The 12,324-nt window shown below is 39.8% G+C and overlaps 2 protein-coding genes across 2 annotated transcripts in view; one reads left to right on the top strand and one right to left on the bottom strand.

Annotated features, from left to right (window-relative positions):
- Nucleotides 1-6,084, top strand: part of LOC109926938 (maternal DNA replication licensing factor mcm6-like) — a 36,810-nt gene extending 30,726 nt beyond the window's left edge. Inside the window, exon 10 of the mRNA XM_048608104.1 lies at nt 6,049-6,084. Coding sequence (XP_048464061.1) covers nt 6,049-6,084 — 36 coding nt within the window. The remainder of the gene's footprint in view (nt 1-6,048) is intronic.
- The window catches only part of LOC109921005 (leucine-rich repeat extensin-like protein 5), a 52,499-nt gene continuing 45,954 nt past the window's right edge, over nt 5,780-12,324 (bottom strand). Inside the window, exons 3-4 of the mRNA XM_048614595.1 lie at nt 10,574-11,104; nt 5,780-6,254 (exon numbers count right to left, since the gene is read on the bottom strand). Of these exons, the coding sequence (XP_048470552.1) occupies nt 6,201-6,254; nt 10,574-11,104 (585 nt within the window). The 3' untranslated portion in view covers nt 5,780-6,200. The remainder of the gene's footprint in view (nt 6,255-10,573; nt 11,105-12,324) is intronic.

Here is a 12,324-nt window from a genome sequence, read left to right as displayed (position 1 = left end):
GTTACAACCATTTTCCATTTCCAGTGCACACTTAACAATTCAAATGATAATGGAAGGCAACAAAGGCCATACTTGGCACAGTAAATCACAGGTTCAGCCTTGTAATCAAGAGGCACCCATGTCCCTAAACTTCTCTGAAAGTGGTGACCTGTTTGTTACGTTTAGGGTGCAGCTGTTATAAGTTAGTCAGAACTCCACAGCAGCCACTGCTGTTTGGGCTCATGACTGCATTTTTGGAAACCCTGTTCTATCATATCAGTTTATTTTGAATCAAGTTACGGCTATGCATTAAGCTAAGTAAAATCACAGAAAACAGGAGCAGGAGTAGATCATTTAGCCCAAGGGCCTGCTCCTTACTTCAATCTGATCCTGTCTCATCAACCAACTCTGTACCCTATTCTTGCTTTCTCCTCATACCCTTCAATCCCTTTTCCTTAAGGACTATATCTAACTCGTCCCTGAAAACATTCAATACTTTGCTCTCAAGCACTTTCTATGGCAAAGAATTTGACAAACTCACCACTCTCTTGGTGAAGAAATTGTTTTTCACGTCAGTCCCAAAGTCTTGTTGTAATATGGGAGGCTCTCCTTGTTCGAAGAGAGGTGGTTTTGCTGTACCACACCAGTAGGTCCCTTTACTAAAAGAGGATGATGGCAGCAAACTACCCCCCATGATGACCAAAAGGACAGACAACCTTGTACCTTATATCACTGTAAAGCACATTAACGCATCAAAGACCAACGGCGTTCAAATTGTAAAAAAACTGAAAGAACTGCGGATGCTGAAAATCAGAAATTGCTGGAAAATCTCAGCATGTCTGAGAGCACTTGTAGAGAAATCAGAGTTAACACTTCAGATCCAGTGACCCTTCTTCAGAACTGTGTTCAAATTGTGTTGCAATTGAAAGGAAAATAAAGAAAGGTGCAATTTTAATTACTATGTTGCATATTTTCATCCACACAACTGTTGTAGGACATACATTATTCGGCATCTTCAGAAGAACAGGTAGATCATCTGCCAGTTAGCTAAGAATAAAAGACCACAGAGGGAAAGCAGGAAGAACAATGGATTCAGCCTAATGCCAGCCAAGTCATCAAATCACACAGATTGTAAACTTATTTTAACCTCTATGAATTGTAATTTAACCAAGTTTCCACACTGTGCGTGTCAGTGTGTGCAAGTGAGAGAAAGAGAGAATTTCAAGTGCGTTTGTGTGTGAAATCCCATGCTCAGTGTATTATTTTACTCAGATCTGTTCAAGTGTAATCAAGCGAACCTCTTTCTTTATTGAACTCAAGAAACTGTGACTGTTAGTAAATATATCCTTTCCAAATAAACAAAACGTGTTGTGGTCAAACAAAGGAAGGACAAAGAGTAGAGCTATTCAACCCTTGATCATATGGGATGGTGATGGTGAAGACGAGAACATTGGCTGAGAGATAGGATTCTGTAAATATGACTGGGTCAGGCTGTTGTCTGATTCATTTGAGGCACGCCTCTCCCAATTTTAGCACTAGCCCCCCAAGAGGCCTTTGCAAATTTGCTGAAGCTGGTTGTATCTTTGTCATAAGCAGTGCTCTGCTCAATGCTCTGCCTGGGTTTCATTCTTATTTGTCTTTCTTAAATGTTTGATACAACTGAAGAACTGGCTAGCCATTTTGGGGGGCAATTAAAAGTCAATTACATTGAGTCTCAGCCCCTGCAATTAACCAACAGTTACGAGGTTCTTGACAGCTGTGTGGACAGGAATAGGGACTACAGGGAGGATGAGCAAACTGACCATAGCACTTTGGTACAGGGAGCCATTCAAGTGGGCAAGTGGGGGTGGATATAGGCATGTAGTAGTGGTAGGGGACAAAATAACTGGGAAATAGATACTGATCTCTGCAGTTGTGATAGGGAGGTCCAAAGACGGTGTTGCCTACCCTATGCCAAGATTAAGGACTATCTCACTGGGGCTGGAGAAGAACTTGGAGAAGGAGGGGGACCTAGGAGTCATCATCCACATTAGTAGCAATGACATTGGCAGAATTATAAAAAAGGTTCTGCTGAACACTTTTGAACAGTTGGGAGCTACATTAAAAAGCAGAACCTCCAACGTAATCATATCTGGATTATGACCCGAGTCATAGGAAAATGACATAGGGTAAATAAAGTCAAGGAATTAAAAGCATGACTCAAAGATTGCTGTGGGTGTAATGGCATTGTTGGTACAGGATGGAATAAATACGATAGCAAGAAGTGATCTTAGACTGGAAAATGTAGAATCTATATGGGTGAAGGCAAGAAACAACAACAAAGTAGGAGACACTGGTGGGAATAATCTATAGGCCCCCAAACAGTAGCTGTACAGCAGGGCAAAGGATACATCAGGAGATAAGAAGAGCATGTAAAGAGGGCAGTACATTAATGATGGGGGACTTTAATCTTCACGTAGGTTGAGATAATCAGATCACAAAGGAAGAATTCATAGACTGTATTTGGGACACTTTCCTAAAAAAAATATGTTGTGGATCCAACCAGGGATCTGGCCATTTTGGATCTGGTGAAGTGTAATGAGGTAAGTTTAATAAATGACATCAGAGTAAAAGAACCCTAGGAAATAGTGACCACAACATGGTAGAATTTAGCATTCAGTTTGACAGAGGGAAATTGGTTCAGAATAAAACTATGCTGAACTTAAATAAGGGTAATTGCAAAGAACTGGCTGGATTGAACTGGGACTGGAGTTTAGTAGCAAAGGCAAATGAGAAATAATGATAGTTGTTTACGAAAATATTTTATGACTCACAGCAAAGATGTATTAGAGTGAGGAGGAAGGATTTTAGGAAGGGATTAGCCAACCATGGTTAACCAGGGAAGATAAGGATAGCATCAATTTCAAAGAATACCACATTGTATGTTAAAGATTAGTGGTAAGCCAGAGGATCATGAAAATTTCAAAAAGCAACAAAATATGACCAAAATGGGTAAATTTGCAAGTATTGTCAAGATGGACAGCAAGAGCTTCTTTAAATATATGAAAAGAGATGCCGAAGTGAACATAGGCCCCTTTGAGAACAAGATGGAGAAATAATAAATGAGGAACCAGAAAATGACAGGGGAGTTGAATAAATACTTTGCATCAGTCTACACAGTAGAAGACACTAATAGTATTCCAAACTTACTAAATAATAAAGGAGCAAAGGAGGAAAAGGAAATACATACAGTAAGTATCACTAGAGAAATAAAAAGTGCTGGGGAAACTAATGGGGCTAAAGAATGGTAAGTCCCCTGGGCCTGATGGGATGCATCCTGGGATATTTAAGGATGCACCTGTAGGAATAGTAGATGCACTGATAAAAATCTTCCAAGAATCCTTAGATTCAGATAAAGTCTGAAAGGATTGGAAAACTGCCAATGTAACATTTCCATTTAAAAAGGGAAAACAACAAAATTCAGGTCAGTTAGCTTAACATCTGTGATTTGGAAAATGTTAGATTCTATTATAGAAGATATCACAGATCATTTGGAAATCCATTACAATCATGCAGAATCAGCATGACTGCAGCAAAGGGAAAATCATGCCTGGCAAATTTACTAGAACTCTTTGAAAAGGTGATAATCAGGATAGATAAAGTGGAAGCAGTGGTTGTAATATATTTTAAATTTTCAGATAGTAAGATACCACATGTTAGGCTACTTAACAAAGCCCATAGTGTTGGAGGTACTATAGATAAAGTTTGGCTAAAGAACAGAAGATAGAGTTGGGCTAAGGGGTGGAGGGGGAGCATTTTCAGGAAGACAACCTGTAACTAGGAGAGGTGCCACAGTGCTAGGGCGACAATTATTTACAATATATATTAATGTCTTGGATGAAGAAAGTGAGTGAACAATACTCAAGTTCATGGATGACAAAAATGGGTGGGGTGTCATAGTTTGTAGAAGGGTACAGACAGGTAAGCAGGTTGACAGATCGAATATAATGTGGGAAAATGTGAGCGTGTGCACTTTGGCACAAAGTGTAGAGAAGCAGAATATTATTTAAATGGAGAAAGAGTGCAGAAAGCTACAGAGGGATTTGGAAGTCCTTATCCATGAATCACAAAAAGCAAGCATCCAAAGAGAGAAAGTATATGGAATGTTGAGTTTTGTTTCAAAAGGAATGGAGTATAAAAGTAGGGAGGTTTTGCTAAAACAATACAAGGCACTGGTCAGACCACAGCTGAAATAGTTTGAACAGTTTTGGGCCCCTATCGAAAAAAAGTTATTATTGGCATCGAAGACAGTCCAGAAAAAGTTCATTAGGCTGATACCAGCTATGGAGGGATTGTCTTATGAGGAAATGATGAGTAGGTTGGATCTATACTGGAATGTAATAAGTGAGACATGACCTTGCTGAAACATACAAGTTTCCTACGGGACTTGTCAGGGTAGAAACGGAGAATGGGATTCCCCTTGTGGGAGAGCCTAGGACCAGATGGCATAATCTCAGAATAAGGCGTAACAGATTTAAGACAGAAATGAGGTGGAATTTTTTTTCTCACAGAGTACTGATTCTGTGGAATTCTCAGAGGTCTATTGAGGCTAGGTTGTTGAGTATATTCAACGCCAAGAGAAACAGATTTTTAAATCACTAAAGGAATCAAGCATTATAGGGAAAAGGCAGGAAAGTGAATTGGATTAGACATGATCTCATTGAATGGCAATAGACTTGATGGGCTGAATGGTCTACTTGTGCTCCTATATCTTATGGTCGATGGGTCTGCAGTCACACACGAGCCAGACTTCGTACGGACAGCACAGTTCTTTCCCTAAAGGACATGAGTGAATGAGTGGGTTTTTAAAATATTGTGGTAGTTTCATAGTCATCATTACCTAGTCTGGCTTATTATTTTATTTTGCTATTAATTTGACCAATAAAACATGTTTTAACTGCATTAATCCCTCAAAAATTTAAAGCTAAATTATTACCTATCCATACTTAAATTTACTGAACATAATTTAACATGTTTATAACATAAAATAGGCTGAGATTAGTTGAATGAAAGTTCCAAACAGTGCAGTAAAAGATCACTTTTCTAAAGTCGCAATAGCACTGTCGTATATCAATCAATGCGCATGTTAATGAACACTAGGATAAACACAGAGCTTAATGTACTGCTCCCAAATGCAAAGCAAAATTAGAATACAAATTGGCTACACTAATGTGTTCTCCTCATTTTATTTGTCCAACCGCAGCCTACATCTTGACTTTGAATTAATGATTCTGTTTTTCCTAGTATATTAGAAATTGCAATTATATTAACTGCACTAAAACTTCTAAAAACTATGATTGTTCCCTTGAGTTCCTATCAACATAATTCTTCTATTAAATTCCTGTACGTGTTCAAATTCACCTTAATACTTTAAGCAATAATGTTAGGGCATTGCCTGGTTTGATGTGTCAATAAGTAGCTTTTGTTGTTTGCAAATTTCCCTAACAGTTGATTCAGTGTTTCCTTCTAGTTTTAGATTCAAAACAAGTAAGATGAATAATTTTTGGACAGAAATTAAATACACTAGATTTTTAAAATCATTGAACAGAGACAAATGCTCCATGAGTTGCTAAATTTGGCTACTCACCTGAGCATATAACATAACACTTCAATTGCTCTTTGAAAGACAACAGTGCTAGAGAGATAGTGGATACTTAGAACATTGACTACTGAATCATGTATTTTGTGCTATTTTCCACTTTAGCCACTTTTATCTCAACATTTTGCGGAGTTGCAGTCTTAGTTACAGTCAGCAATTATGAATAGTTTAAGACAAGTTTCTTTATTTCTTCAAAATAAAAACAATTCAATATTTTTATTGAAGATTTTGGATTTTAAGCTGCTTTGTGATATTGATGCCCATATGTATTTTTAAAATCTTTACGATCATTCAAATTATCTGTACAGTATAGTTCCTCAGGTAATCTATTGCAAAAATAGTTCTACAATTTGCATCTATTGATAGAAGTTACATAGTACTACAAAATTAATCTCAAAAATTTTACATTTTTTTTATATTATATGCTTTAGATTAAATTGAAGAAAGTCTTCCACTTTAAGCTATGAATTTGTTGACTAATGCAACTACAGGAGTTTACAATTATGCATGTCATATATGGTACAAAACAGGCAATATTCTTCGAAGAGCTGTCTGTACACACTGCAGTTAATTCCATTTTCATCTACTTGTATATGACCACATGACTTCCTCCAGTCATAACAGTTACTTTCTTCCCCTGAAATAGGGCAGAGATACAGTGTTAACATGATAAAGTTGTCCATTCAGGAAATCACAAGGCAATAGCAACCCATTCCCCACCTCCTTCATCATACATCTTTTACCAATCAACAGAATGAGTTATTACCTTCTCTCTACTCTCAGCTAGTCATTAACTGGTAGACGAGAGTAGCCCAAGGTGGCCAATTTGTTTTCCATTGCTACAGAGTTGTGCTTAATTTCAAGCCTGCTGTACACCTGCACCTCCAATCACCTATACCTCACCCATTCCCCCCCTCAAAAAAAATCCCCATGCCACCTGCAGTGCGAGAGATTATAACCACAGACAAATTCATATTCTACCGTTTGCAGTGCTAAATGTTAGTAATGTGCAAGAGAATCAACGTTCAATCTCATGCAGGAATGCTGCTTATTGAGCATTCAGCCTATGTGCACACACTTGTGTGGATGTTCAGTTAATATTAACATTTAGGTCCAATTAAACATCTGGGAGGTCTGCAGGAAATGACTGCTCATACAGTAAAACAGAGTGACATCGTTCCTGCCACAACAGTAACACACTGTCAGCGCAGGAGGCAGTCTGAAAGCAATCCTGGTTAAAGAGGGGTAAGAAAGCCTATGGAAGAGGATGCCCAAGGTTCATGAGTGATCTCAAAGGAATACTCCTTCTCTGAAGTAGAGCTTGAAACCACAATCATGTGGCTGACACATGAATCGTTATCACTGCGTCAAACAGTCATCCCAGATTTGGACTTTCAAATGGGGTTGGGAAATCCAACACAGTCTTAAAATGTTGTTAATGCCCTCATTGGATTGGAGGTGAGCTTGGAGCTCAATTAGTAACTTCTAGTTTTGCCAGAAGGTGGAAACTACCTGTTGGAACAGCAGTATCAAAAGGTCGATGGCGGTATGAAGGGGCTTGCCACTACCTTCCACAAAAGAGGCAGCTGGATTTCTACAGAATGGAAGCATCAGTGTCCAGAAAACTGAGCTAAACCACTAGTTGGCAAAAACCAACTCTGCAGCTCCAAGCATTAAACCCAATAGCTATTCTTTAGTGTGCACCAACTGTTCAGGTTTGGCTAATAAAATTCACCTTCTGGCTCTCCCCTGCCCAATTACAAGCTGCTCAAGGAGCTTAATGGAACTGTTACCTCTCTGCTTTGAAAACTGCAACTCTGGAGGCAACAAGTTCCAGTGATGCCCTTCAGAAATGAAATTTTCAATGTGCACCCACACCCTAATACATCTGAAGTATCTCAAGGACTTTTACTTAACTCCTCACCTTCCTATTCACATGGTGCCTCTTGGCGATATCACCTGCACACAAGGTTAGCTTTTACATGCATACTTAAATCCTGAAATCACAATATTGATTGCAGCTGTTTAAGGTTCAGATTGTTTCTAACTAAATGTCCTGTGCATACCATGCTTTTGAATCCAACTTCGCTTTACCGCCAATAATTCTGACTTGATAAGATTACCCATCTCTGTTCCTATATCAGCCCATCTATTGTTACTTCTAACTTGCCCGTACAAATACGAGGTAAATTAGAGGATGGCCAGGTGCTGTGAACATCAGCTCATCCAAAATTAAGGGGTGGATTTTTGCAGAGCTTAAAAATGACATATAGTACCTGGTTATGGAAACCTACCCCATTTACAACAGAGATAGTAGGAACTGGAGAATCCGAGACAACGAGATGCAGAGCTGGATGAACACAGCAGGCCTTTCTGCTCCTATGATGCTGCTTAGCCTGCTGTGTTCATCCAGCTCTGCACCTTGTGTCTCCCATTTACAACAGAATCAATTTTTGTCGGGTTATGGAAACCTACCCCATCTACAACTGATTCAATTTTTGTCAGTGAGAGGAGATTAGGCATGATTTGTACAAGTGAGAAAGCTAAACTTAGCAAAGCCTTTGAGCTCAGTGCTGTATTCAAACAGACCTCATTTTGGCTGTGGCAGCAGCCTTAATCAGTAATGTGGCACTCACACATTAAATGGAGAAGATGCAAATACTCCTGAAGGTGGTGGTTAGAGTAGATAAGGTCTGTATAACTGTCACAATCTGAAGTTTTGTTTAAAATGTTTTGCACTTTAAACAAAACAGGCTGCAACAGTCAGTAAGAGGGAAAAAAACCTTTGCTGGTCTTTTGATTGACAGGCATGAACTTGGAAAGAAAGGAACATCAAGTCATGCGGTTACAATAAAGTTTTTTGTTGACATTTCCCTGAAAGCTGCAATAATAATGTCATTATCAAAGGATTAGCAGTCTTTAATGTGGGGTCTGAACAGAAGAGCTGAGATTAGGTTTAAAATGATTAACCATTTGAGACTGAAATATTTTGAATGGGTTCTGTGCATTTATGGTTTCTTTCTACTATTAAATTTGTATGAGTTACAATTATTATTAGGTTGTATTTTTCTTTCAACATGTCTCCTGGTGTCTTCCATGCTGGATACTGGATTAGTATCTATGGAAGATCCTCCCCCATCTGTGCAATCTCCTGTAGCTTCCATTTCTCCTCTGACTTTGGCCTCTTCTACACATTTCCTTTGTCTATGCAATTATTGTTAATTGTGCTTTAAACAGTTAAAACCCATGCACTGGAATACCCTCCTATAAACATGGGTGTCATCATTATCTCTTCCTTCATCAAGGCCCTCTTTAAAGTCATCTCTTTGATCCAATAATTTTATATACCTCAATATCTGCTTCTTTGACTCAATTTCTATTGTCTCTGTAAAGAAACTTAAGACTTTAAGTTGTTGGCATTGTTCTGCCAGAGGAAGTGATGAATGCTGTTATAATTACATAGAACATAGAACTGTACAGCACAGTGCAGGCCCTTTGGCCCACAATGTTGTGTTGAACTTTTACCCTAATCCTAAGGTCTATCTAACCTCCACCCCGACCTTATACTATCACCCATATGCCTATCTAATAGCCACTTAAATGCCCCTAATGAGGCCGACTCCACTACCCTCTCCGGCAATGCATTCCACGCCCCTACCACTCTCTGAGTAAAGAACCTACCTCTGACGTCTCCCCTATATCTACCTCCCCTCACTTTAAAACTATGCCCCCTCGTAATAGCTACCTCCACCCTAGGAAAAAGTCTCTGGCTGTCTACTCTATCTACACCTCTGATCATTTTGTACATCTCTATCAAGTCACCTCTCATCCTTCGTCGTTCTAAAGAGAAAAGCCCTAGCTCTCTCGACCTTTCCTCGTAAGACTTTCCCTCCATTCCAGGCAACATCCTGGTAAATCTCTTCTGCACCTTTTCCAACGCTTCCACATCTTTCCTGTAACGAGGCGACCAGAACTGGACACAATACTCCAGATGTGGCCGAACCAGGGTTTTGTACAGCTGGACCATAACTTCACGGCTCTTGAACTCAATCCCTCTATTAATGAAAGCTAACACACCATACGCCTTCTTCACAACTATATCCACCTGGGTGGCAGCTTTCAGGGAATTGTGGACATGAACCCCAAGATCCCTCTGCTCCTCCACACTGCCAAGAATCTTTCTGTTAACCCTGTATTCTGTTTTCAAGTTTGTCCTTCCAAAATGAATTACCTCACACTTTTCAGGGTTAAACTCCATCTGCCACTTCTCAGCCCAGCTCTGCATCCTATCAATATCTCTTTGTAACCTAGAACAGCCCTCCGCATTGTCCACAATGTGACCCACCTTCGTATCGTCCATGAACTTACTAATCCACCCTTCCACTCCTTCATCCAAATCATTTACAAAAATCACAAATAGAAGAGGACTGAGAACAGATCCTTGCAGTACACCACTCGTAACTGAGCACCATGTTGAATAATTTCCGTCCACTACCACCCTTTGTCTTCTAAGCATCAGCCAATTCTGAATCCAATCTGCCACATTTCCCCCTATCCCATGCCTCCGTACCTTCTGCATGAGCCTACCATGGGGAACCTTATCAAACGCCTTACTTAAATTACGACATTTAAAAGGCAACTTGGATGAGTATATGAATAGGAAGGGTTTAAGAGGGATATGGGCCAAATGCTGGCAAATGGGACTAGATTAATTTAGCATATCTGGTCAGCATGGACGAGTTGGACCGAAGGATCTGTTTCCATGCTGTAGAGCTCTATGACTGGAAATATGACTGGATCTTCAACAACAACAACAAAGCAATAATCAACAAGGTTAAAAAATACTTCCTTTTAAAATGCCAATAAATTTGAACTTAAATTGTATTTCTGAAACATAAGGTTGAAATTGAGAAATGTCTGACAAGTAAATAATAAATGCAATACAACTTTTTGTACCTTATTTCTTGGTTGAGAGTCAATTGCACGTTCTACATTAGACAAGACAATATTTGTTAAACCTTTGGAGAGATTTTTTGCAGATTGGTGGAGGGTCATTGCTGTTGGATAACCATTGGTTATATGATTTCCTGTTGCAACATTGCCAGACTGAATCAGAACCACTGGCGGTGCAGAATGTTGCTGGTTAACAACAAATGCTGGTGCAATTTGCTGCTGGTTGACAACGTATGTTGATGCAGGATTTTGTGTGTTGAAAACATAAACTGAATTAGGACGCTGCTGGATGACAGAGTAGGGTGAAATCGGAGGAGGCCTTGCAGCACCAGTATTCTGTGCGGCAAAAGCCACTGATGATGCAGCAACTGACTTCTGGTAGCTGGCATTTTGTGGATGAGCATTTGAGGGTTGTGGTGCTGCTGGGTATGTTGGATATGATGGATATGGCGGAAATGCAGGGTAGTTGGGTTGATATCCAGGAGAAGCATATGTTTCATTTCTCTGAAGTACAGAGGGATTGGGTGATGAAATCTAGAAGAAATCAAAAAATGTAATAAACAATCTTCTATAATTGGAAACTACTTGCTTTGTAATGTAAAATTAATTTGCTGTTTGTTGTGCATGGAAATAATTAACATTATTGACAGAGTTAGAGTCATACAAACACAAAACAAGACCTTTGGCCCATTGAGTCTGCGCCTACGTATCTACATCAATCTCACTTTCCAATACTTGCCTCATAGCCTTGAATGTAATAACATTTCAAGTGGTCATCCACGTACTTTGTAAAGATTGAGATGTTTCCAACCTGTACTACTCTCCCAGGCAGTGAAATCTAGAACGCTACAAACGTAAGGTGAAAATTGTTTTTCTCAAATCCCCTTCAAACTCCTGCCCTTCACCTTAAAAATGATGACGCCTTGTTACTGACCCTTCTAAGGGGAATAACTACTGCCTAATCACCCTGTCCATGCCTCTCAATCTTATACAACTCAAATCAGTTCCTGTTTCAGGCTTGTCTGCTCTAAAGAAAACAACAAGTTTGTCTATCCTCTCTTCACAGCTGAGGTGTACCAACCCAGAAAACATCCTGTGAATCTCATCTGCACCCCCTCCAGTGCAATCACATCCTTCCTACAGTGTGTGGCAAACAGAACCGCACACAGGACTCCAATGGTGGCCTAACCAAAGTTTTGTACAGCTCCAACATAACCTCCCTAACCTTATAAGCTGTGGCACAACTGATGAAGGCAAGTGTCCCACATGCCTTCTTAATCATTAAATCCTATTAAGCTATCCTGCCACCTTCAGGTCTATGGACAAGCATGCCAATACCGCTCTGCTTCTGAGCTTCCTAGTGTCTTGTCATTCATTGACTCCCTTTCCTCGTTACTTCTTCAAAGTGCATCACCTCACACTTGTCAGGGTTAAATTTCATCAGCCACTGATCTACCCATCTGACCAATCTATCTATATCCTCCTGGAATCTGAGACCTTCTTCGTCACTGTCAACCACCTAGCCAATCTTCACATCATTTGCAAATTTACCTTTCACCAACCATTCCCACACACAACTTTCTCATCTATATTCTCAACTAGTTTGGTACCAAGATAAGCTTTAATGGTCTCAGAGACAGTAAGAACTGCCGATGCTGGAGGCAGAGATAACACAATGTGGAGCTGGAGGAACACAGCAGGCCAGGCAGCATCAGAGGAGCAGGAAAGCTGACGTTTCAGGTTGGGACCCTTCT

This window comes from Rhincodon typus, chromosome 2 (genome assembly GCF_021869965.1).
Source record: "Rhincodon typus isolate 14 chromosome 2, sRhiTyp1.1, whole genome shotgun sequence".
Classification (NCBI taxonomy): Eukaryota; Metazoa; Chordata; class Chondrichthyes; order Orectolobiformes; family Rhincodontidae; genus Rhincodon; species Rhincodon typus.
The sequence above is the reverse complement of the archived record's forward strand: the minus strand, read 5'-3'. Positions and strand labels throughout refer to the sequence as shown.